General features: G+C 52.4%; 2 protein-coding genes across 2 annotated transcripts in view; both read left to right on the top strand.

The window, feature by feature from the left end:
* Positions 1-1,022: 1,022 nt before the first annotated feature.
* LOC114690714 (left-right determination factor 1) lies at positions 1,023-4,554 on the top strand. The gene is made up of 4 exons (XM_028865597.2): positions 1,023-1,317; positions 2,518-2,764; positions 2,981-3,226; positions 3,749-4,554. Exons 1-4 carry the CDS (start codon positions 1,068-1,070, stop codon positions 4,110-4,112), a joined length of 1,107 nt encoding a protein of 368 aa, XP_028721430.1. The 5' UTR covers positions 1,023-1,067; the 3' UTR covers positions 4,113-4,554.
* A 2,362-nt stretch (positions 4,555-6,916) lies between these two features.
* Positions 6,917-26,043, top strand: part of Tmem63a (transmembrane protein 63A) — a 36,482-nt gene continuing 17,355 nt past the window's right edge. The window contains 12 exon segments of the mRNA XM_028865436.2: positions 6,917-7,062; positions 11,323-11,522; positions 14,699-14,778; positions 17,494-17,539; positions 17,542-17,569; positions 18,563-18,599; positions 21,018-21,049; positions 21,052-21,111; positions 21,114-21,158; positions 22,044-22,095; positions 22,573-22,681; positions 23,948-24,018. Coding sequence (XP_028721269.1) covers positions 6,936-7,062; positions 11,323-11,522; positions 14,699-14,778; positions 17,494-17,539; positions 17,542-17,569; positions 18,563-18,599; positions 21,018-21,049; positions 21,052-21,111; positions 21,114-21,158; positions 22,044-22,095; positions 22,573-22,681; positions 23,948-24,018 — 887 coding nt within the window. The 5' untranslated portion in view covers positions 6,917-6,935.

The following is a 26,043-nucleotide window of genomic DNA, read 5'->3' as shown; positions in this document are numbered from 1 at the left end:
CGGGCGCCTACTCCGGCCACATACATTGGCATTGAGTCTTTCTAACTTTCTTCAAGTGCCTGGGGCAGACTTGGCAGGAAATAACTAGAGATATGGAAAGCACTGACTATTGTGGGCACTAGTCTTTTTTTTTTTTTTTTGGTTTCTCATGACAGGGTTTCTCTGTGTAGCCCTGGCTGTCCTGGAACTCGCTCTGTAGACCAGGCTGGCCTTGAACTCAGAGATCCACCTGTCTCTGTGTCCGGAGTGCTGGGATTAATGAATGGTGTGCGCCGCCACCACTCAGCAGTGGGCACTGATCTTTATGTTGCCCTTTCTCTGGGCCGCTATTCTCTTGGCTCAAAAATTGGGGGAGGGTGGACTTTCAACTTTAATTCCCATAGAGCAAGGAAAGGGAAGGATGGGGCTCCTTACTGGCCAGCCCCAGGCTTTGTGGCCAAGGAATCCTCCCCAAAGTGGGACATGCTGGCTCTTATCAGCCCCAGAAGTCTTTGGAACACCTGGCCAGGTGTACTGCGAGGCAAGTCGGTTGGAGAGCCCAGGTGTTGATTGGCATGTGGATCTTTCCAGAGTTTGGGAGCGGCAATGAACAAGATTATAGGTGCACATTCCAGACACTGGGAGCAGGCACCCAGCAGAGAATGGACCCTCCGCATCTTCTCCGAGATCAGTCCCCCAGTCTGTGCTGGGCTTGTATTTAGGGCTTCACGCGTGCAGGGCGAGTGCTCTTACCACTGAGCTATTACTGCGTCCACCTTGAATATTTTAACTGGTCAGGCACCCTTAAGTCAATGTTGAGGCATATTGACAGACAGTGGTGGCCAGATGTTCTCAGTCCAGACAGGCCTTTGTGTCCTTTCTAGACAGCCCCTCCTCAGGGTTCAGGGGCTTGTTTCATGCTGAGCTCCCAGGAGGTCCCAGGGGTGTGACCTCCCTCCTCCTTCTTCCCCACCCCCCACCCAGGGCCAGCTATAAAGCCGGTCTGCCCCAGTCCTCAGTAGACTCAAGACCCTTTCAGGACACCTCAGGGGGACACGCATCCACAGCTCCTCCTCCTGGGCAGCACCATGCGGTCCCTGTGGCTCTGCTGGGCACTCTGGGCACTGTCCCTGGTCGGCCCCGGGGCAGCTCTGACTGGCGAGCAGGTCCTGGGCAGCTTACTGCAGCAGCTGCAGCTGACTGAGCCGCCGGTCTTGGACAAGGCTGATGTGGAGGGGCTGGCCATCCCCTCCCACGTGAGGGCCCAGTACGTGGCTCAGCTGCAACGCAGCCACGCCAGCCGCTCCCGAGGGAAGAGGTTCAGCCAGAACTTTCGAGGTAAGCCTTCCCACGTCCTTCGCCTCTAGGAAAGGCAGGCTCACCATGCTCTCCCACTTGTGATGTCAGTGGGCTCTTGCTTTGTGGGGCTCAGAGTGGAAGTCACGGGGTCGTAGTCTGAGGGGGTTGCTAGAGGGTGTGCAGATCTGGGAGGGTGGCTGGGTCTGGGACCCGGCTGCACACTGAAGGACCCTTGGGGGAATAAGAAAAGGGGGGCTGAACTTGCCGGGGAAATTCAGGAGCAGAGAGAGGAGGGTGGAGGAAAACAGAGCCCCAGGAGAGGTCAAGGCCACATAGAACTTCTTGGAGTCACCACCTGGAATAGTGGCAGACTGTCTTGCCATGGACAGAGAACAGTGACTGGGTCGAGGCAGTCCTGGGTAACAGAAAATTTGGATGAGTGAGAGCACAGGCATCCGGCTGTCACGATAGCAAGGGCCAGCATGGTAGCATCGCCTCTTCCGGCTGGAATCGGTCCTAGGGCACAGCCACACCCCCAAATTCACTCTTCTATGGTACCGAGGCCTGGAGACATAAGGATGCTGGTTCTGAGCAGGCAATAGAGATGACTGCTGAGAATAGGTGTAGCCGGCAGCTCAGGTGACCACCTTGCTCTCCTAGAGCCTCGGGTGTTAGGGAACACATTGACTGATGCCATTTAGGAATGTGACAAGTCCTTAACCTTTGCACTAGGGTTCAGTGGTCCTGATAAAGATGTTCATAGGCTCCCGTTCCTCTTTCATGGATGTGCCATTGAGCAGAAATCCTCACGAGAGAGTCTGCCCCTTAAGAAAGGCACAGTACCACTAGTGACCTTGGATTTCCAGTCTCCAGCCTCTGCAGCCTGACTCTGTACTCCTCACCCATCTTCTCCGCAACCTTCCCCAAAGAACCTGCGTTGCTGAGCCCTTGAACCCAGCCAGCCAGCTCCTTCCTTGCACAGGGTTCCAAAGCCACCACCAGGGGTGGAAGTGGATAATAAAAAAGACACAACCCTACCGATTGTTTCAGCATCCAGGGCCTCATCGCAAAATTTACAAACCCTAGAAACGGAGAGGCACCTCTTTTTTCCACGGTGTTCATGGGCTTCCGGCTCCCAGTTCTCCTGTGGATTAGAAAGGAATCTTGGCCTTGGGTCTTGCCGCTCGGGAGGTTATCTGGTGCCAATAGAGGCCCGACTGACTCTGTCCACGTTCACAGAGGTGGCAGGCAGGTTCCTGGTGTCCGAGACCTCCACACACTTGCTCGTGTTCGGCATGGAGCAGCGGCTGCCGCCCAATAGCGAGCTGGTGCAGGCCGTGCTGCGGCTGTTCCAGGAACCGGTCCCCAGAACTGCTCTCCGGAGGCAAAAGAGGCTGTCCCCTCACAGTGCCCGGGCTCGGGTCACCATTGAGTGGCTACGCTTCCGCGAGGACGGCTCCAACCGCACCGCCCTCATCGACTCTAGGTATGTTGGTTATAGCTCTCTCTCTCTCCCTCTCTCTCTCTCTCTCTCTCTCTCTCTCTCTCTCTCTCTCTCTCTCTCTCTCTCTCTGTCGGGGTCGGGGGGAGGGATTGGGGAGCTCGGATCGGCCTTGCTGGGGGAGGGGAGCAGCAGAGGATGGGACGATGGGGACAGGGCGGGACCAGAGACTCCTCCTCCTGACTCGCCGCTGTGTCTCAGGCTCGTGTCCATCTACGAGAGCGGCTGGAAGGCCTTCGACGTGACCGAGGCCGTGAACTTCTGGCAGCAGCTGAGCCGGCCGAGGCAGCCGCTGCTGCTGCAGGTGTCGGTGCAGAGGGAGCACCTGGGCCCGGGGACCTGGAGCGCACACAAGTTGGTCCGGTTTGCTGCGCAAGGGGCGCCGGGCAGCGAGGGACAGGGCGAGCCACAGCTGGAGCTGCACACGCTGGACCTCAAGGACTACGGGTAGGCGCTGGGGGTTAAACTGATAAGCGAAATCCAGAGACAGATGGGAAGTCTGACTTAGCTGTGAAATGACAGAGTCAGAGTGTGTGAATATTCAGAAAAGTCCCTCTGCCTGTTAGGAAGCCCCCAGTAAATGTTATTTATTTTTAGTTCTAGTCACCCCCACATATATTTCCAATTCAGTTGTTTCCTTTGCTGTGGCGATAGGGTTGGAACCCAGGGCTTCACAATATACCAGTGAGCCATACACTCAGCCCAATTCTTGAATACTGCGAGAGTTTGTTTGTTTGTTTGTTTGAGACAGGGTTTCTCTGTGTAGCCCCGGCTGTCCTGGAACTAGTGCTATAGACCAGGCTGGCCTTGAACTCACAGAGATACGCCTGCCTCTGCCTCCCAAGTGCTGGGATCAAGGACCTGTGTCACTACCGCCCAGCCCAGTGGGGAGCTGGATCTTAACTCTCCCTCCCAGATGCCCTCTGATTTTAGGCTTCTCAGCTGACCTCTGCTGTCTCATCCCCACAGAGCTCAAGGCAATTGTGACCCGGAGGCGCCTGTGACTGAAGGCACCCGATGCTGTCGCCAAGAAATGTATCTGGACCTGCAGGGGATGAAGTGGGCGGAGAACTGGATCCTCGAACCCCCAGGGTTCCTGATCTATGAGTGTGTGGGCAGCTGCCTGCAGCTGCCAGAGTCCCTGACCATCAAGTGGCCATTTCTGGGGCCACGGCAGTGCATTGCCTCAGAGATGACTTCCCTGCCCATGATTGTCAGCATCAAGGAGGGAGGCAGGACCAGGCCTCAGGTGGTCAGCCTGCCCAACATGAGGGTACAGAAGTGTAGCTGTGCCTCCGATGGGGCGCCCATACCCAGGACGCTGGAGCCATAGGCACAGGAAGTGGCATCCCCAAGGATGTTACTTCCATGTATATCTGAAGTGTTCTATTGTACCGGAAGAGATGGGGATTCTGAATCCCTGAGGGGGCTAATGCCTGTCTGTGTGCTCTTCGATGAGCTCTGCATTTGCTTCCTCTGGAAAGACCTCATCCCCTAGATTTTACCTTCAAGGAATGTGACTCACTGGCCACTAGGGGGCCCTACCTAGTCATCTCTGTTCTTCATATTGTTCACTGCACTATATGTTAAAGCACTTACATGTATAGTTACTGTAAGCTAAGGACAGAATTCCTAATTGTCACTGGATCTGGGCTGAGCCCCGGTCTTAACTTGGGACCTAAGAAACAAGTGTATCAAACACGCTCAGCCTAGGTAATATGGACTTTGCTAGATGTGAATAAAGTATGTTTTGTTCTGTAACTTTTGTTGTTGTTTTGTTTTTTGAGACAGGGGCAGAGGCAGGTGAATCTCTGAGTTCGAGGACAGCTTGTTTTACAGAGCCGGTTCTAGGACAGCCAAGGCTACACAGAGAAACTCTGTCTCAAAAAAAAAAAAAATCAATGTCATTCATAATTCTAGAAGAACAGGGCTCACTCCTCTCAGACTGATACCGGGAGCATTACAGCATTGTCTGGAACATGGCAGGATACCACGTGTACAGAGACTTTAAAGAAATAAGCGATGCAGGGTCTCAGCCCAGGAAGGGACCTTTTAGTCTCCCCGTGAGTCTGCACAGCTGTTAGCTGAAAATTCCATAGTCTGTCTCCTAACACTTCTCATCTTGACTCAGTAAACAGGAGCAATCCCCAGCTTCCATAGTTGTGGTTTGAGGAACCAATGCTTTAATAATTACTTTACACACTGATTGGCACATCTGAGCTAGTCCAGCTCACACCCTGGATTTGTTTATTTTGAGAGGGTCTCAATTTGGAGCTGTTTGGTTTTTTATTTTAGCGTTATTATTTCTTTGAGACAAAGTGTCATGCAGCTTAGGATGGTCTCCAACTCCATAGGCAGTCAAAGATGACCTTCAATATTTTAAAAATTAAATTGTGTGTGTGTGTGTGTGTGTGTGTGTGTGTGTGTGTGTGTGTGAGAGAGAGAGAGAGAGAGAGAGAGAGAGAGAGAGAGCCAGCATGTGCTGTGGAAGTCAGAGGGCATCTTTTGGGAGGTGGTTCTCTCCTTCAACAGTGGGTTTTGGGGGTTCATACTCAGGTAGTCAGGATTTCATGGCAGAGGCTTTGACCCCCAGAGCCATCCTCTTGGCCTAGACCTTGAACAGTGTTGTGGTTACAGGCTCGCACCACCATGGCTGGTTATATGGTGCTAGGCATCCAAAGCAGGCTTCATGCATACTACCCCAGCACTCTGCTAGCTTAAGCTACACCTTTAGCCTCCAGTTTCCTGCTTTCTTTATGTCATCTCACACTCTGATCCATCGCATCACAGCCTTCTCTGGACGTTGAGACAGCTGTCACCTACTGAAGAGCAGCCGTAGGAAAGCCTTGCCTTCCGTTATCAAGCGCCCTTAATCTGTTCTCTTCTTTGGTAGTGGTGCCACCGTCCATCCTAATAGGACTAGGGCTAGACTCCAGGACACAGGCCAGACAGGTGTTGGCATCATCAACAAAGGCAGGAACCGAGGGCTAAAGATGTGTGGAGCGGGAGCAGGGAGAAGGACAGACAGAATCCATCTGAGGAGCCAGGGGAATGAGCAGCGATCTGGAGAAGCCAGGCGGCAGCAGAGCAGGGGCATGGCCAGGCAGAGCTGGGGGAAGACCGGACACAACAGAGTTCTGGGAAATAACTGTTAGCTAGGCGCTGAAGGAGACACGATGGAAGTCTGAGGGAGGAAAGCCGCCCTGTTTCAGATAGCCACTGGCTAGAATCGGGGATAGGGAGGTGGCGAGGATATTTTTATCTTTACAGTAGAAGATGAAAGCTCAGACATGGAAGTGAGGTCAGAGAAGAAGCAAAGCTGTGCCCTGGGGAACGAGGAGCTGCTCAGGCCTGAAGCTGGCTGGTGCTGGCAAGGACTCCACAGCCAGCTTTGGTTCCACACTTTTCCTTGTGGAAACTGAGGCCTGCAAGTGGGTAGTTTGCAGCAGTGGTCCTGCCACAGGTCCATTCCCCTAGCACATCCATGGACGGTCCTGCCCCGGGTGAGGGGGCAAAGCAGGTAGGTGCAGAGCCTGCTGGTTCGCTGGAAACCTCCAAGTCCCAGCCAGAACACACCGGATGCTCAGCGTGTTTGGCTCCAGTTGGCAACGTTGGTGGCCTGGGCCGGAGCAATAAGGTGTGGTCCCAGGGAACGCTAGAAATGCTGTATTTTATTTAGGGCAGGACAGAGCTCTGGAACTTTCAAGGTCCCGGCTCCTTACCGCGGCGGGTCTCTCCGTGGCTACAGATGGCCGGGGGCAGGGTAGGTCTACAGTGCCCCGGTGCTCTCCGGCACTGCGCCCCAGCTGGGCCAGCTTATGAAGTTCCTGGGGACATTCAACCCCACACAGAGCCGCTCTCGAACGTTTGCAGATACTCTCCCGCGCCGCGACCATCCTAGGCTTGGCCCAGTGTCCTCTCCGTGGGGGATGTGCTGGGGCACAAAGGAAAGCAGTCTGGAGACGTCCTCTGCCGGCCTTGTGGGCGTTAGCCGGTCTGATCCCGCCCGCAGATCTCGGCGAGGACGGTCACGCGTAAACCAGGGCTAGGGAACCACAGACGGGCTCACTGCCTGGCGCACGGTCTTGGCGGTCCAGCTGGCGCCGGCGCGGGCGAAAGAGTCCAAATTAGGTAAGGCGTGGACGCAGCTCTGCGCATGTGCAAAGAGGCGCCGGAGTTTCACTTTGTAACTTTTAAGTGGTGGGGACGCTGCCCCGCCCCGCCAGGTACCGCCAGACCACTCCCCTCGGCGCGCGCCGCCGCCGCCGCCGCCGCCGCCGCAGGTAAAGTGGGAAGGGGAGCCCAGCAGGGGGAGGTCGCGACCCACCGCTCCCAGGACGCACCGGCCGGGGTCCACACCCGGCAGTACGCCTCGGGTCGCCTTCCCTGGCGGCTGGCGGGGTGACAGTAGCCGGGCAGGTGGCTAGAGGGTGCCAATCAAACCCCGCGCCGCTGGGACTTCCTGACAGCCTTCCCTGGCTGCGTGGCCAGGACACGTCCCTCCCTGTTCCTCCGCGGGCTTTGGAGTTTGTCTGCCGGGTCCGATCTCCCCGCCTAACTCGGAGGGCAGCCTCGGAGCCCTCTCTAATTCCTTACGAGGCTAGACCCGGCTAGAGTAAGGGCTTCGTACGGTCCTGGTGACTACTCCTGCCCTGGTAGCATCCGGGGGAGGAAACTTGGCGACTTGGGGGAGGGCGGGGGAGCGGGGGCGCGGGGAAGAGCCTGGAGAGCTGTGACCGTAAAGAAACCACATCCGACAACTTATCCAGGGACCTGATAAGCCTGGCTACCTGAGACCTCGGGTGGGGCGGAGTTGCTGTCTTTCAACCCTAGGCAGGGACCAATAGCTCGTAGGGACTTTTGCAAAGGACCTGGGGACATATTTTCTGTCCTGAAGCTCTGGTTGGGTCCCAGGGCCTGCCCTGTTGAGGGTTTTTTTTGGGGGGGTGGTGGTGGTGGAAATGAGATGGTGTGATGCTGAGCATTTGCGTATATGTATGTTCATTGAGTATGGGATGGTGACTACTGCTAAGTGTGGGTACCTAGGTAGGGCTCCTGAGCCCACAGTGACTAATTGCTTTTTTTTTTTTTAAAGACACTCCCCTGCCCCGCGCGCCCTCTTTCGTAGTGATGAGGTTGGACACAGGCCTTGCTGCACATTCTAGGCATGCGCTTTGCTCTGAGCCGCACATTCCTAGTCCTTAGGGTCTAGTTTGGCTACTTCCACACCCCTAGAGGCTCCTCAGTTTGGTCTGGCTGCCCTTCAATGGGTGCGCTCCCACCTGCCCTCTCAGAGCATGTTCCTTTGGGAAGGCAAGAAAGGGCTGGCTTATTGAGAGCCTCGGGAATGTTCCAGGAGCAGCCTCTGACTTTTCCCTCAGCTGGGGGTGGGGTGGGGTGGGGTCGGGGGTGGGAACTGGTTGCCCCTGGCTGGAAGAGCTGAAAGTCTGACACTATGGGCCTCAAAGGCATTTGATTTCCCGGATTGTAGCCCTTGGGGGACACTGAGGTACAGCAGCTGCCCTTGGAGTCTGCATGAGGCAGAACGGCTGGCCACTGGGAGGCCGGTCTGAGCTCTGGCTCAGGTTATCCTCCCTGCTGGCTGAGCTAGCTCTCTTAGTTCTTTTTGTTTGTTTTATTTTTGAGTCAGAGTCTTGCTATGTAACCCTCGATGGCCTCGAACTCACAGAGATCCACCTGCCTCTGCCTCCTGCACATTGGGATTAAATGGGTGTACCACCACACCCGCCCTCCCTTACCAAACTTGGTAAATTCTCTTGGCATGAGAAAAGTGACTTGGGAGTGTGACTGGGCTGTCACGGAAGGGGAGCCACAGGTACCCTCCTGGGGTCGAGGCCTCTCTGTTTCTCCAGGCCCCTGAAAGAGTGACTTTGGTGAGTCACCCTTCCCACCCCCACCACAGCGCCTCCCTCCCTCCCTTTCGGGACAGTGTCCTTCTGTGAACATTTACGAGGATGTTTTTCCTTTTCTCTTTCCAAGCCTTCTTTGTTTGCTCTGTCTAGCTTCCCTTTCCCTGATTCTAGCCTTAGGGGACCTTGGGGTGCTGCAGAAGCCCTCTGGGTCTGTATGAGGGTTTGGCTTGGGATGGATGCCACCTCTAGTCCACAGTGCCAGAAGTGGTGGAGAGGCCACCTGACTTTAGCAGGGCCTTGAGCCACTGGACAAGAGGCAGGAAGCTGGAGCTGCAGGTGCTGCTGGGTGAGGAGAGAGGGACGGGGCAGCACAGAGGACCGCTGGGAGCCAGAGGAGATCTCATTCTGGGAGTTTAGGTGAAGAGCCAGGTAGGAGGAAACCCACTGGGCAAACCCAGAAAATGGGCACGCGGGAAGAGAGACATTTAGGCAGGTCTGTGAGCAGGAGCAGGGAGCAGAAGAGTTTCTGTTCTGAATTCCTAAACTGGAAGAGGGTGGCTCCCTTGTGACTGATGTGGCACTGGGGTCATCTGTGTGGCCATGGGACAGTTTGTGAAGGTTGGTGTGGCAGGGACAAGTCAAAGTGGACAGCCTAGCAGGAAATTCGAAGTAGGCCAGAGGCCTGACTCACTGAAAATGGGAAACTAGGGGTGCTGATCCAACTGAGGACCTCCCCACTGCCCTTCCTCCCTCGGCAAGTGTGGCAATCCAAGGCCTTGCATCACCAGGCAGGGATGTTTTGAAGTACTGATGTCCTGGTGATTTTTTTTCCTTCGAAGCATCTTCCATGGAGATTTCCATTAGTGCCAGGGGTGCCTGAAGCCTCGGGAGGTGTCAGCACTGAGCCTGGGGCCATGTCTGCTGGTCTCAGCTTTCTGTTGTAGCCGAGGCTGGCCTTAAAATCCCGACCCTCCTATTTCCTCCTGCGTGCTGGGCTGCAGGCCTTCTGAGACGGGTCCTTGCTCCTCTGGCTGAGGTTTAGAGGAGACAAAGCAGCTTCAAGGTGGAGATGGCATCCATGACTGTTCACAGCCACCACCCCAGGGCCATCGCACCATACCCACTCCTTCCTCCAGCCACTGCCAGTTCCTTCAGGAGGAGAAAGTGATCCATTCTCTTAGGCCTGGCTCCCACTTCCTATCTGGCACATTGTACTGCGAGAATGTGTGTGTGTGTGTGTGTGTGTGTGTGTGTGTGTGTGTGTGTGTGTTCCCCAGCAGAGCAGTCCCAGGAGCCAGAATTGGGATTGGGCCCCTGCTCCCATGTCCTTCCCTCACTTCCTAGCACGCATATTTCATTGCACTGTGTGTGTGTGTGTGTGTGTGTGCCCCAGCACAGCAGTGTCAGAAGTCAGAATTGGGACCCTTCCCCCACCATGACCCAGAACACTTTTCAGCACTTTAGGTAGTTCAGACATCGGCTTCAGAGCTCTCCACCCCCTTTCTTGTCCCTCATACTTCAGTCTCTCTAGCAGAGAGAAGAACCCGACTTTGAGAAAGTCCTCTGGGAATTGCAATTTCAGCAGATTTGGGGAGGTGGGAGCCCAAAGAGGAGGTGCTTTCTTATGACTCCCCACTCATAAATGATGTGAGGAGCGGGCCAGAACCTGGGCCCCGAAGCCCTCAGTCCTCAGTGCCAGGGGACAGACTCGAGAGATTTCCATTGGATGTGCCAGGGGTACCAGGAGCCTCCAAGGCAGCACCCAGCCTGCAGCTGGGTCTGTCTGAAACACTGAACCTTCTGTTAGAAGGGAGGTGTCGACGGGAGAGGGCGGAGCTAGGGGCCTGCTTTGCCCCAGCCTCGCCCAGGAGAGGGCCTAGGCCTCTCCTCTCTGGCTGTCCCTCCCGCTTTTGCCTCTCTCAGGGAAGCACCCTGTGATGGCACTTACAGAGCGAAGAGTCAGGGTTCGAGGCTCAGTCCTGCTGCACCCACATTCTTGGTTTGGGAGATAGGGTGGCTGTTAAGTTTCTGAGACTTGATTCCAGGTACAACCAGTCTTGGAGATCCCAGCTCTGACTTTTTTTTTTTTTTTTTTTTTTTTTTTGGTTTTTTGAGACAAGGTTTCTCTGTGTAGCTTTGCGCCTTTCCTGGGACTCACTTGGTAGCCCAGGCTGGCCTCGAACTCACAGTGATCGCCTGGCTCTGCCTCCCGAGTGCTGGGACATTCTTGAGGACAGCTGGAGAGGGCTCTTGTCCTTGGCTCAGACGACCAACAGTGTTCCTGGCTGTTCCCATCCCAGTTTGCTGGTGTCCGAGGTTTCCTCTTCCTAGCCTTTCTGGTCCTCTCTCCTGCTTGTTTCTGGTTGCCTTGAGGACTCTTGCAGGAGCTTTTTTCCCAGCAGTTCTTGAGGCTAGAGAAACTTCAGCACAGTGACAGCAGACCACCCCCTCTGACCACCCCATCCCTTTACCTCATTTGCCCCCTTCGGGGCATCTGCTCACCGTGTCCCCAGGTGGGTCCTCTCGTCTGACCGTCTGGGCCATTCCCGTGAACGGAGCTGGTGTCTGTGAGCTCCACCAGGCCCTCTTCCGTGTGGTGTTCAGCTTTCCTGACGGTGCTGACTGGGAAAACTGAAAGCTCCCACCCTCATCTTCTGCTTTGTTCCCTAGGGAGAGAAGGCATGATGACCAGCTCCCCATTCCTGGATCCCTGGCCGTCCAAGGCGGTGTCCATCCGTGGGAACCTGGGCCTTGGGGACCACCCCAATGACTCCTACTGCTATAGCTCAGCCAAAAACAGCACTGTGCTTCAGGGGGTCACCTTCGGAGGCATCCCCACAGTCCTGCTCATAGATGTCGTCTGCTTCCTGGTAAGGTCCTCTCTCAGTTTAACCCCTGTTCTCTAGGACCATCTAGGGAGTGCGCGTGAGGTAGATACATACACCCGTGCACGCTCTGGGGCCCTGGACATGTGCAGATAGACCCTGAGTTCTGGAAGCACTGTAATAATTCCTTCCTCGGAGGGCTTGGGGATCCTGTGGCAGCGTGATCATGATCCCGAGTGCAGAGCCACTAGCCAGTCCGGTCTCTTCCTCCTGGCCCTCAGGGTGGGTGGCATGAGAGGTGTGAGGGTATGGACCAGGGTTGGAGCAGGCACAACTTCTTGTGTGTGAGTGAGTACTTCCTGTCACCCTGGGGTGCCTGGGGCTCTCAAGAACCAGAAATAGATTCCTGGAGCTGACCTCAGGGGATGCGCGTCTCTTTCTTTAATGTGGGCCTCTGTTCACAAAGATTCCTCCCATTTGAAAGAGATGTTATTATCTTTGTAGTGACTCAACAGTAGTTGAGGTGTGTGTGTGTGTGTGTGTGTGTGTGTGTGTGTATGTGTGGGTCTGTGTGTGTTTTGCTTTAGGGGGTGGAATCCAGGGCCTTGTGCATACTCCACAGGTACTTTCCTGCTGAGCCCCATCCCAGCCTGATTAGTTTAGATTTATTGGCGTTAACATGCGCTGTCTTTTCACTAACACCCCCAGAGCAGCGGCTCCCTTGACCCTAGCTTCTAAGAGCAGAGAGCATGGGGTATATGGGAGGGTGGAGTTCGTATCTTAGGTCTGTCCGGGACGGGTGGCTAAGCTAAGCTAGGAAAGGAGGGGAGGGAGTCAGAGGACCCCAGTCCCTGCCAGGCGGGAGCAGAGGGTCCCACATCCACTTCTGACCCTAAACGTGACCACAGAAAGGCGTTTCTTCCTAATTTTGGTTCCTAGGACTAAGGTCTACATTGTTGCTCTTAAAATTTGCTACACTGTTGTTCATCGAGGCTGATAGGGGAAACTGCTGGTTACCACCTCGGCTTTCCCGAAAAAGGGCTCTCTACTACCAATGAGTGTTCTCAGCACCATCCGATTGGCAGGAGAACAGTTCTCCAAGCTTGTGGGACTTGGCCAAAAGGGAGGAGCAGGCTAGGTGTGGCAGTGTACTGAGAGGGGGTGGGTGGGGTCCTATGCCTTCAGGATAGGGAGAGCTAGGCTAAGGTGAGGCGCCTGGAGAGAACTAGGTAGAGCCCAGATGGGTTGGGTAGCTGTAGTGGGTAGCCATTCCAGCTTTGATCTGGAAGTTCCAACCCCCATTGAGGCCTTAATAATTTCACCAATAGGTAGCTGCTTGGGACGAAAGTCACTTTCATTTAGACTGTTCTGGGAGGAGTGATTTTTTTTTCTTTCTAAATTTCATGAGGGACAAGGTCTCACTATGTTGCTGAAGTGATCTCTGAGCACCTGGCCTCAAGCAATCCTCCTGCCTCAGCTACTCAAATAGATGGGATGACGGCTTATACAGTCACAATGGATTTTTGTTTTGTTTTTGTTTGTTTGCTTGTTTGTTTTGTTTTGTTTTTTTCAAGACAGGATTTCTCTGTGTAGCCCTGGCTGTCCTAGAACTCATTTTATAGACCAGACTGGCTTCAAACTCAGAGAGAGATCCACCTGCTTCTGCCTGGGATTAAAGGCTTGCACTACCACCACCTGGCTATGAGTGTAGATTTTGATTGCAGGAATTTATGGGGTCAAGTGGGGGCCATGTGTAAGAAGACCTAGGTGTGGGAAGATATCCACACTGTGTGCACAGAGGCAAGGCCGTAGTGACAGACAGAGTGACCGAATGCTGAGGGACTTGTGTTTGTCCTCCAGTGTGACTCATCTGCCTGTCAAAACACGTCACCCACTTCCGGACTTACCTTAAGAAAATCTTACAGAAACTCAGGGCTTATGGATTTCCCTTAAGGAAACAACATTCACCTTTAAAACCCCAGTTTCTGGGAGGGACTCTGCTCAGTGATAGAGCACTGATCTAGTATGTCTAAGGTGCAGGTTCCATCTCAGCACTAGATAAACACATACATAAATAAATCCAGTTTTGACCAGAGCGGGCAAGCCTGTGCTATTCCAGATGTTACTTTTCCACCTCTCTCTGAATCTCAAAGGAGCCTGTGTGGGTTGCGGGGAGAGGGGGCCAGGGTGGAACCAAATGGTCTGGGAAGGCAGGGAGCATCTCAGACATCTGGAGCTAATAGGCAGAGAGGGGCTGCTGGTGTCACATAGGCCTGTTGATCTGACCCAGCTCTTTGGGGTTGGGACAGCCTAGAGTGACAAGGCATGACAGGGTTGGTTCACTGGATGTGCTTGCTGTGTGGGGTCTGCAAGCCTGCTTTTAGAAGAAACAAATGCGGCCGGGCGGTGTTGGCGCATGCCTTTAATCCCAGCACTCGGGAGGCAGAGGCAGGCGGATCTCTGTGAGTTCGAGGCCAGCCTGGTCTATGGAGCAAGTTCCAGGACAGGTTCCAAAGCTACACAGAGAAACCCTGTCTTGAAAAACAACAACAAGGCTGGGCGGTGGTGGTGCACGCCTTTAATCCCAGCACTCGGGAGGCAGAGCCAGGTGGATCTCTGTGAGTTCGAGGCCAGCCTGGGCTACCAAGTGAGTCCCAGAAAAGGCGCAAAGCTACACAGAGAAACCCTGTCTCGAAAAACCAAAAAAAGAAAAAAGAAAAAAAAAAGAAAAACAACAACAACGAAAGAAAGAAGAAGAAGGAACAAATGCAAAGAATCTGACTCAAAATAAATTAAAATATAATTAAGAAAAATCAAGCCAGGTGCATACCCTTAGTCCCAGCTACCACTGGCTGGGCTGGAGGATCAGTTGAACTCAGGAGTTAGAGGTGAGCCTGGGCAATCTAGTGAGGGCGGTTTGGGTATGAAGTAGAGGGAGAGCGTTTTTTCCAGTCTGGTGAGGTCAGACCTCACCTTCTGACTCGGGTCTGCTGTGGCTGATGTGCTTGAGCAGGAAGACTTCGCTCAAGCCTGTGGCCATGTGACAGCCTTGGTGACATGGCCCAGGGGACAGAGGTTGTCTGATGAGTGGAGGACGGTGTCAGGCTGCTAAGCTGTGTGTTATTTCTGGGCTGGAGGGGTTCCTCTAGGCTGCCGAGTCCAGCTGTCCTCAGAACCTGGCCGGCCAGTGTTCTTGACTTGGTTTCTTCTTCTCCTTTTAGATTTTAGTCCTGGTGTTTTCCATCATAAGGAGAAGATTCTGGGATTATGGCCGCATAGCTCTGGTATCAGAAGCAGGCAGGTAAAGAAAGCATTTAATTGAAAATGTGAGCGTATCACGCATCCCTCTGAGTGTGAGTTATGTGTGCATTGTGCATGTATGTGTGTATGTAGATGCATGTTTGCTTACATGTGTGTACATCGATATGTGTATGTGTATGTATGTGTATGTATGTGTATTTCTGGGATGGGCTGGAGCCAGGAGCTGTATCTTTCCTTCTGCTGGCTACCAAAGACCCCCTTGAGGCCTTCCTGCTTAGAACTGTGCTGAAGAAAACCGATGCTGGAGATCCACTCTCTCCTGGGGCTCTGGTTTCAGGCTGTAGAGGACCATCGTTGCCTTTCGGGTTACTGCACCAGGGGAGGATGATGACATTTTCTTTCTCGCCTTGGACACGAGAGCATCTCTCTGAGAGCATCGTATTGGAAGGGAGTTACTTTGCTCTGGGTTGGCTTAGGGATCAAGAAGGGAGGCGGGTGTGGGGAAGCGGCCCTCCTTCTTTCTTGGTTAGGGCTCAAGTTGGACAAGCCTCTCAAACAAAGCACAGGCTCTCTGGCCAGACCTCAGGCTTTTCTGGTTCTACTCTGGGTGGGGACAGTTCTGTGCATCTTACTAAAGGTGAAGATGAATCCTAGAACTAGACTTTCCTGTTTGGTCTGGTTGCTGTGAACCTCTGGAACTTGTGTCGGATGAGGCAACATGTAGTGGATGGGAGGCATCAGATGCCCACTCCCAGGTCTGTCTTGGTGGTCCATGGTCATTGCTTCAGCTCCTGAAATGTTGCAGTGGAAGGATGGGGAAGGAGGGTACATTTAGAGAGATGCTTCCTTCTCCCCAGAAGAGGCCTTCAACACCTCACTCAGCTTGGGCCTGAGCATGAAGGTCCTACCTCAGCACACAGGAGAGGCTGTGGGAAGCATGGTTTACTTTCTAACTGTTGAGGACATGTCCTTTCACACGAGTGCTATTCTCTTCCCTCTGTGTCACAGAACTGGGGAGGGCACCTTATTCTTAGACAAGGGGTCTTGGAGGACACTTTGAGACAAATATGTTTGGGTCTGAAATGCTGCGAGGGGTGAGGTGAGCCAGCTCCTCTGTGGGCTCAGATAGCACATGGCAATGTACTAATGTGATCTATTCTATACCTTGGCCAAAGCGCTGAGCTCCAGGTTCAGTGAGAGACTCTCAGGTCATAAGATGAAGAGAGACTGAGGGGGATGCCAGATGTTGACCCCTGGTCACCACAGGTGTGTGCATGTATAGTTGCACCTTAGTGAGTGTGTGCATATGTACACACACACACACACACACACACATATTACACACACACAGATGCCACCACTGTATTTAACATGCCAGTCCATCCACTCTGAGTTGCACACTTGAGCATTTCTCATCATTTCTCATCTTTGACTTTAGAATTGGGATGCCTCTTTTTTTTTTTTTTTTTTTTTTTTTTGGTTTTTCGAGACAGGGTTTCTCTGTGTAGCTTTGTGCCTTTCCTGGAACTCGCTTTGTAGCCCAGGCTGGCCTTGAACTCACAGAGATCCGCCTGCCCTGCCTCCCAAGTGCTGGGATTAAAGGCGTGCGCCACCACCGCCCGGCCTCTTTTATTATTATTATTATTATTATTATTATTATTATTATTATTATTATTTTTTGGAGAAAATGTCTCCCATGCCCTGGCCTCACAGGTTGGTCTTCTTTGAACCTAGGATCTTCCGGCCTTAGCCTTCAAGTGAATGCTGGGATAATTACAGGTGTGCACCATCATGCCCGACATGAGATTATCAGTTATTGCTTAACTGGTACCATTGTTTGTTTCTTAATGGTTCATTAAAAAAACAACAACTATGCATCTGGCCACCACTGGTATCTTGGATTAGATAAAATATAGTGTGTATGCATGCAACATGTGTATTTATTTTTTTTGCAATTTTACAATTTACAATTTTTATCTTATATGTATGGGTGTTTTGCATGCACACATGTCTGTGCACGACATGTGTGCTTGGTACCCACAGAGGACAGAAGGGGTGCCCACAAGAGGGTGTTGGGTCCTCTGGAACTGGAGTTACAGATGGTTGTGAGCCCCATGTGGGTGCTGGGAGCTGAACCCAGGTCCTCTGGAAGAGCAGTCAGTGTTCTAAACCACTGAGCCATCTCTCCAGTCCTGTGTGTGGTTTGAAGTGGGCCCATTCCAACGATGAGGCTTACGAGTATTCTTACTTTTCCTGAACTACTTCCTGGGGGGGGGGAGGGGTAATGTGTTCACCTGTCGCCCTCTGTTCCTGTGGCCACTCGTTCTCAGGCGTCTTTCTCTGGAATGAAGCCTCTGTGGCTGTTTTCCCAGTCATTTGGTAGGATAAAATACGGCATTCCAGATTGATCTGGATGTGTTAGGAAATGCACTGGAAACAGGTAACACTCTGAAGTTCCTTTGGGTGGACCAGCTCAGTGCTGAGGTTGGAGGGTGTACACACAGGTGTGTTCTTTGATAACCCCCTGGCCCTGCTCTTCAGCCCATACAACACAGAGTTTTATGCCATATGGGTTTGTGGCATTGCCTCCATCTTTTTTTTTTTTTTTTTGAAGCAGTTTATATTTGTGGCAACCACTGGAGTCAATAACTTTGATCCTGAACTCTAAGATTAGGAAGCAAAATACTGGAAATGTATATTTAACCTTTCTGAATTTTAGAATTATTTATCTTTTTTTCCCTTTTTATGTCTCCAGTGAGGCCAGATTCCAGAGGTTGTCGTCGTCATCTTCTTCTTCCTCAGGCAACAAGACTTTGAAAATGAACTGGTTGGTACCCGAGGATTGGTTGCTTTCGTGGCTCAAAGGGCAGAGGGTACAGCCTGGCGGTAATGATTGATGGAGGTCTGGGCATTGTACCCCTGGTTCAGTGAGTTCAAGAGCAGCACTGTGGTCTGTGAGTGGTCGACGCTGGAGAAAGCGCCCTCCACATGAAGCAGAAACACGAAGACTAGAAGAACCTAGAAGGAGATAGTGTTGAAAATGATCCCTCACTGCAAGGCTCCATTAACTGCAGGCAGAAAGGACTGTGGATCCCAGGGCTTTGCTGGCAACTTGTCGTGGTTACTCCTCTCTCACACTTACGGTTCCTGTGCAAGAGTTAATTATTGACTTGTCTGCTAGATTTTGAGCCAGATGTGGGCAGGAACCCTGCCCCCCCCCTCCAGCCTTGTCCCAGCACTAGATATCTGGTAGGGTCTTAGTCATTGTTGAATGAGTGGAGAGCAAATATTTGTCTTTCCCAGCAGGTAGCCACCCAGTGTAGTAAGACACCAGCGATCACAGAATGTCCACATGCTTCTCTCCTCTCCAGGGCTGCTCTGGGTACTTTGCAGCTCTCTAGACTTGTTCCTGTTTGTTGGTTTTTTTTTTTTTTTTTTTTTTTTTTTGTCCCAACTCTTTTTGCCATCTGGAAATCATTTTACAGAAGTCCACATCCCCGTTCCCAGCTCTTGGTTGAAGTTTTGTGATTTGACCCTGGAGCTTATATAATGCCACCGATTGACAAACTTGAGAGGTTTTTTTTTTTTTTTTTTTTTAGCAAGGTTGTGGGTTTTGTTTTTGTTTTAATCCCTGCCCCCCCCCCCACCACCATGGGATTGTGCCTAGCAAAGAATGAGAGCATAAGGGAGTAACTTACTGGATGGTGAAGGAAAACCCTGTTTTACACAGCAAGAAGTGGGGTGGTTATTTAATCTCAAAGATGTGATTGTATCTGCCTCCAGAGACCTAGTGTTGGGTGCTAATACCTGTTCTCTGTCTCCAGGGATGCTGCCTTGGCTGACTGCCATCTTCCGCCTGACGTGAGTAAGATGGGGTGTCTGCTGGCATGTGACTTGGTGTGGGGTTTGGTCATTCAGGGGAAGTCCCGAGGTGTTTGACCCTGAAATGGTGTCTCTCATACTTTTCCGGCTCAGGGCCCAAACAGTGGAGAAGGGCCAGAACAAAAGTGAGTCAGGGCACAGGAAAGAAGGAGGTCTTTCAGGTGCATAGCTCTACTGGCCTCAGGGATCCCACACTGCAGTTGGATTTCAAAGGTTCTTGAAGCTAGCGATAAGCTTTATTTAAAAATATTTATGCTGGAGAGATGGCTCAGGGGTTAAGAGCACTGGCTGCTCTTCCAGAGGACCCGGGTTCAGTTCCAAGCATGTACATGGCCGCTCACAACTGTCCGTGACTCCAGTTCCAGGGGATCTGGTGCCCTCACACAGACATGCATGCAGGCTTCTCCGCCTGACCTTGGCACAGCCTCCACCAAACTCCACCATTTACAACAGGGGCTCTCACATATGAGGTCGTTGGAATTGGCCCAGTGTCCTCCATAGTCTTTATCAGTTCTAAGATGACTTTTTCTTCTGTATTTCCACTTAGCAGAAACAGGGGATCTGCACTTATAGCCAGTGGTTGCTTAGCTGCCTTCACTTTCTTGTTTGTAGTGTGACAGGTGATGACATGTGTCTAACAAGATGGCCGTGTAGACTTTGGGTGTGTAGACATCAACAGTGGCCGAGCCGAGACTCCCGCAGGCCCTGATGGCTGGCTCCTTCAAGCACAGGAGAAACCAGGCCTTATCACCAAGTATTTCTTAGATTTTTCTCCTTAAGTCCAGAGAGAAAGAGAGAGACAGAGAGAGAGACACACACACACACACAGAGAGAGAGAGAGAGAGAGAGAGAGAGAGAGAGAGAGAGAGAGAGAGAAGAGAGAGAGACAGACACAGAGAGAGAGAGAGACAGAGAGAGAGAGACAGAGAGAGAGTCAGAGAGAGAGAGAGAGAAAATTTTGAACCAAATGAGGTGGCTGTATGGACATGGGATTGAATCCAGGGCTTCATGCACAGTAGGCAAGAGTTCTGCTTCTGAGCTGTATCCGAGCCCTTGTCTAAATGTATTTTATTTTCCCACTTTTTCATTCCAATACATATAAACCTGTCTAGCAGAGTTCCTATTCGTATCCAGTCAGTGTTAAATAGGAAGTAGAATAATTCCTGCCTAAAGTAAGGCAACTTTAATTAGCTTACATAATTATTATAAAGAAAAGGATATCATAGACTTAATAAAATGTGTTGGTTTGGGGATATTGAGCTCCTCTCTCAGGGCCTCAGTTTCCCCACCTGAGTTTGAGTGGGAGTTCGGTGGCAGTTGTGGCTGAGGCTGCTGGCGGGAGCAGGGTTACTGGAGAAGCCAGAGAACTTCTTGAAGCAAGAGGGGCAGGTGGGTGCGTGCATGGCTTGCTTAGAAGAGGAAGGTGTCTGTTGCAGATCTCATCCTGGAGTGAGACACTGAGCAAGCGTGAGACTCACTAGCATGTCCCTGAGCATCCTTGGGAGTTGGATGCGCTTTGTGTTCATGGCATCCTTGAGCTCTGCTGGGTGGGTGAGGTTGGAAATGAGCAGTTTCTCAGGTGTGGCTGTGCTGTGCCTGTAGTAAGGTGCCTGAATGCAGAGCCCATGCTGAGCTGTGTAAATTCACTTTCTTCAGGCTTCTAGGCTTGCTTCTCTGGCTTTGCCACACAGGGCTTTCTTGGTCTCTGGAGCAGGACCCTTGGAACCCCTGCTGTGTGCAGACTATTCGGAAAGAGTAGCTGGAGGCCTGGTGCTCCTCCCTCTATGGCAAGGAAATATGGCTGTTGTGAACCTGAGATTTTCCAACTGACTCAGGAATTCTTTGTGGGTAGGAGGCAGATCAGGTCGTCTCTGGGGCCACAGCAGGACGAAGGGAAGGAGTTGGGTGGGATGAGGCATAAAATGTTCAGAACATGGTGCACCTTATTCTCCCAGCCCTTCCTGGGCTTGGGGAGGGGAGAGAGGGTGAGGAAGGCCCGAGTACACGGCACTGCATTCCCAAAACCGCTTTCGTCAGCCATCTTGCTGTGGAAGCAGGTAGGATTGTGGGAAAGTTGTATCCACATGCCTCATCCATTATGTAATGAGAGCGCAGATGTTTCTAGCAACAGAACACGGAGATGGCAGTTCCTCTGCTGAGAGCATGTGGCTGGGACTGAAGGTGGCTCCGGAACTCATGCCAATAGCTTTGCCTTTACAAGTTGTGTGGTCCTTAAAAGCTGTGCAGTTTTTCTGTGCCTTGTGTCCACGCATCACAGTAGAGGTGTGGGCTAAAACACTGTCCTTACAACCGTCGTGAGGACTGGATGAAAACTCCAGGCTGGCCTGCCACTGCCGCCACCTGTTAAGAATGTCTCCACATGTGTGTCTTGGCCAGCGATGACCAGATCCTGGAGTGGTGTGGGGAGGATGCATCCACTACCTGTCCTTCCAGAGGCACATCATCTTCCTGCTGGTGGTGATCAGCTTCTTGTCCTGTGTGTCGTCTTGCCAGTCAACCTCTCAGGAGACTTGCTGGGTGAGACCCTTTCTCGGCCATTGTCTGTATTGGGATGGAGCAGGCCAGTGGCTCCAGGGAAGGGACTTGATTTGGTAGAGTAGATCCTGGGGATGTGAGACAGTCTTAGAGTGACTGAGAAAATTACCACCCAATAAAGATCTAGAGGAGAATCCATCTAAACTGGGTTGGAGCTAGGGTCCATTAAATATCAATTTTTGGTTCCATATAAGTAGGAAAAACAACCATCCAATCAACCAACCAACCAACCAACCAACCAACCAACCAACCAACCACAAGTGCTATAGAATTGGAAGGTTTTAGCAGGTGTGTTTTGCTTGTTTTTTAAGACGAGACCCTACTGTGTAGTCCAGGCTAGCCTTCCCTCACCCTCCTGCGTGTTGGGGTTGTAAATATAGCCACCACTCCCAGCTTCAGAATTTATCTTTCCATTTCCTGCCCTTATCCAAGTCTGGAGGACACTATTCATGGATCCAGAAGATGTCTGTGATACACTGTGAAAGTCATTGTGGAATTATATCTCCCTAGCTTCCAAAATGCCATCCCAGATCCACTTGTGACGTTTAGTGGTTCTCAACTTGAGAACTTAAGTTGGTAACAACCAAGGATGCTTCTGGTTATCATCAAAGCATCTTTAAAACAAACCTCAGTGCAAAATGACTTAATTCTGACTTTGCTGGCATGGTAAACTGTAGCAGAGTCCTGGTTGATGGAGCTTTAAATAGGTTGATGAATGATGCCATTGTCTTCCATATCTAGGAAGACATGCCATGTCTAGCATCTTGTGCTGTGCTCCCTGAGCTGCAGAACTCTAAACCAAGATCAGTTAGGCTCCTTCCTGGGTTCTCATTGTGATCCCGGAACTAAGTGTCTGTTTCTCTGCAGATAAAGACCCCTACAGCTTTGGGAGGACAACAATAGCCAACCTGCAGACCAAGTGAGTATGGAGTTTGTTGACCATGAAGAAGGCTGGTTTGGGAGCCTGGGCAGGCTGGAACAGCGCAACACTGCGTGTCTGCTGTGCTGCTGTGGTGTGAACACGGCCCAGGCAGCTTTTGTTTCGGAGGAGCTTAGAGCCCCATGTGAGGACAGGGAAGCTGGTGTGAACATGTCTTGGAAGCTTCAGTTTTGTGGAGGCTTTAGAGCCCCATGTGAGGACAGGGAAGCTGTGTTGTGGACATGTCTCAGGCAGCTTCAGTTTTTGTAGGAGCCTTAGAGCCCAGCATAAGAATAGGGAACTCTCCAAAGTATTTACTCGCTGATGAGGGCCATTGGCCCACATGGCCTCTGCTGGAGGCAAAGCTGTTGACTCTTGACAAAGTACCCACCCACTGAGGGTGATCCTGCCCTAGCCCTGCAACCCATTCCTTCTGTTGGGATGCCCAGCCCTGATAGCAGGTGATATCTTCCTTAGCAATGACCTCCTTTGGCTGCACACCGTCTTCTCCGTCATCTACCTCTTCCTCACCGTGGGCTTCATGTGGCATCACACACGGTCCATCAGATACAAAGAGGAAAGCCTGGTGAGTGAGGCTGGGGCCTGGGACATGTTCCGGGAGGGTCTCAAGTGAGAGATGGAGGGGACGGCCCCCACGGTCTCCACAGAACCACATCAGTCGTGAACTTGAGGTGAGCGCTGGAATCTGATTTCCGTGTTTATGATCTCACGTGGCTTCACACTGCCCACCATCACTGCCACCACCATCATCTGTCACTGTTTTTTAAAAGAGGGTCTTGTGTAGCTCAGACTGACTTTGAGCCAGCTGTGTAGCCAAAGATGACCTTGAACTTATGATCATCTTGCCTCCACCTCCCAAGCGTTAGGAATACAGGCATGCGTCGGCATAACTTATTATTATTTAATTTATTGGTAAGTTGCAATTTGGACATTTTCCTTTATTTGCCCAGTTGCTATTTGTGGGGTCAGGGCTTGTAGCTACTGCTGTGTGAAGTAAAAAAGTACATTGAGGACTGAGCGTGAGCCCGTGGTAGAGGGCTTGGCTGCCATGTGTCAGGCACTGGGTTGATTAACCTAGCGCGGCAGAACAAAGTAACACGCCTCTCCATTCCGGTTTCCTTGTTCCTGTGATAAATACCATGATGCACAGCCACTTAGGGGAGGGGAAAGTTTACTTAACCGTGTACTTCCAGAACACGGTCTGTCGTTGAGGAAGTCTTGGCGGGAACTGAAACTGGGACCCTGGAAGAATACTGCCTACTGGCTCACTCCCAGGCTTAGGGCCCTCTACTTTCTTGTACAGTTCAGGACCACTTGCCTAGGGATGGTGCCCCCATAGTAGGCTGGGTCCTCTGACGTCCATCATCTGTCACGACAGTCTCTCCAGTCTCTCGTAGATACGGCCACAGGCCAGTCTGCTCTGGGTGATTCCTCAACTGAGGTTCCCTCTTCCCAGGGACTCTAGTTAGTATCAAATTGACAAAAATGAAACAAAAAACTAGCCTTCCCTCCCCCAAGCCAGAGCAGTTGGGCTAAGGACAGGCGTCCCGCTGTGACTCCTTTGCTTTGTTGTGTGATTCCTTTGAGCCACTGTCCCTCTCTGGGCCCTTTCCCAGTCCCCTGCCCCGCAAAGGAGGCTCAGGAGTTGTGCTGGAAAAGGATGCAGCATAAGTAACACCCTGGGCCTCTGAAGCCAGGAGTGAGAAGCCTAGAACCTCGTATCTACCGGTTCTTTTTTAGCCGTGAAGGAGGGTGACACCTGCTGCCCCCTCCCCCCCTCACCCCGAGGCCTGTCTCTGACTTCCTTCCTGATACGCTCCCTCCCTGGCAGGTGAGACAGACCCTGTTCATCACAGGACTCCCCAGGGAAACAAGAAAGGAGACGGTGGAGAGCCACTTCCGGTAAAGAGGAAGACCCTGTGAGCCACTCATGGTGAACAGGGACTGTCACTGGCCCTCTGAGGCCTGTGCTGTACAGACGGACACCCGCGTCGTCTTCTGTCTGAATACGCAGGCTAATCCCACCCTGACGTAGTATCAAGTGGCTTCCAGGTGTGGCCCGGCTGAGCTGTGCCAGCAGCCTGGCGGCTGGTGTGCACTGCTGGTGTGCGCTCGGTAACTTTGTTGGGGCGCTGGTGTGTGCACTGCTGGTGTGCACTGGGTAACTGTTGTTGGGGGCTGTGTCTGGTAACTTGTGTCTGGGTAACGTGTTGGGGGCTGTGTTGGGGCTTTGTGCACTGGTGTGCCACTGTGGTGGCACTCGTACTGTGGGGCTGTGTCGCCGGTAACTGTGGGGGCTGGTGTGCACTGCTGTGTGCGCTCGTAACTGTTGGGGGCTGGTGTCACTGCGGTGTGCGGATAACTTGTGGGGGCTGGTGTGCACTGCTGGTGTGCGCTCAGTAACGGTTGGACGTGTCAGCTCGGTGCACCACGGATCCAGGAGTGCAGGCTGAGGTGCGGCACAGCGTGATCAGCTACATCAGACTGAGCTGGGTGGGCATTCCAGGGCGCCAGCTCTCACAGATTGGTCTCCCAGCTCCGGGGATGCGGGCTGGCTGTTGGGAGAGCCTCTGGCTGTCAAGGGCTCTGGGACGGCCTCTGCATCCATCGCTCCTGCGGGCAGAGCAGGCAATGCATGCGGCCACGGGAAAAGGCTCCGGTTCAATTCCTAGCCAAAAGGGCGGCTCAGGGCTCCTCTTCATCCTTGTCAGTTCTGCCGAATACCAGGAGTCAGCTACAGACTAACTGTGTGCAGTTCGTGACAAAAACACGAGGTGAATCAATGAGTAGAAACAGAACTGCAAGAGGAGAGCGAGAGTGATTTTCCGTTCTTGGAAAAACATTCCTCTAAGCTGCCTGCCGGGCTGTGTTTGGAAACAGTGAGTCCACTTCACGCACACACTTCATTAGAAAAGCCAGTGTCCTCATTGCCCTGCAAACGCTGTATGACTCTGACTTGGGAAGCCTTCCCGGGGAAGGCTGTTGGAGTCACAGCCGCGGACTTGGGGAGCCTTCCCGGGGAAGGCTGTTGGAGTCACAGCCGCGGACTTGGGGAGCCTTCCCGGGGAAGGCTGTTGGAGTCACAGCCGCGGACTGGGGAGCCTTCCCGGGGAAGGCAGTTGGAGTCACAGCCGCGGACTTGGGGGAGCCTTCCCGGGGAAGGCTGTTGGAGTCACAGCCGCGGACTTGGGGACTTGCTTTGCAGCAGGGCCGCTTTCACCGGGAATCCCTTCCTCAAAGCCTCTTCCTTTCTCCCTTTTGTGGTTCTGATTATTCAATCTTACTAGACAAAGCCTCTACCACTGAGCCACATCCCCAACCCTCCTCTGAGCTCTTGTTGGGGTCTGAAATGGTCCTACTGACCAACAGATTAGTTAGCTCCTCCATGGGCTTGCCCTAAACTTAAGCAGGCTCTGCTCCAGCACCCAGAATAGCAGCAGGTGGTGCCCATATGGGCCCAGAGTCCTCAGGAGTCATTTGGACGGTGTTTTGTACATGGCGCAGGGCCATTTTGTGATAGCTATCGGCTGACCTTGGAGCTAGGCTGCCTGGATTCAGCTTCTGGCTCAAATATTCAGTCATTGTGTGACCCTGTGCACAAGAAGCCCTTACCCTTGGTGATGCAGGCATTTTGTTGACTGTTAATATGTGTGTAGACATTTTCTAGCCTGAGGATTTTTTGCTGTTCTTAGACTCTCTAGAGGTCTGTTGCCTTCAAAAAGGTTATGGGCTGAGTAGGATTTCAGGGATAGCCTAAGGTAGATGATCAGCCTAGAACAGATGATCAATCTCTTTCCTTCAGTGGCTGGGGAGGATAATGGTGCTGGGGTGGAACCCAGGGCCTTATGTGTGCTAACACTCTACCACTGAGCCATACCTCGGTCCTGTTGTGTCCATATTTCCCCATGAGAAATTCCTACTAACCAA

This window comes from Peromyscus leucopus, chromosome 15 (genome assembly GCF_004664715.2).
Source record: "Peromyscus leucopus breed LL Stock chromosome 15, UCI_PerLeu_2.1, whole genome shotgun sequence".
NCBI classification, from domain to species: Eukaryota; Metazoa; Chordata; class Mammalia; order Rodentia; family Cricetidae; genus Peromyscus; species Peromyscus leucopus.
The sequence above is the reverse complement of the archived record's forward strand: the minus strand, read 5'-3'. Positions and strand labels throughout refer to the sequence as shown.

Bases quoted from the DNA above. Each gene is read 5' to 3' on its own strand.
- LOC114690714 (XM_028865597.2), top strand. From the start codon at position 1,068: ATGCGGTCCCTGTGGCTCTGCTGGGCACTCTGGGCACTGTCCCTGGTC. The intron at 2,765-2,980 runs GTATGTTGGTTA...GCTGTGTCTCAG, and splicing joins ACCGCCCTCATCGACTCTAG to GCTCGTGTCCATCTACGAGA. The intron at 3,227-3,748 runs GTAGGCGCTGGG...TCATCCCCACAG, and splicing joins CTGGACCTCAAGGACTACGG to AGCTCAAGGCAATTGTGACC.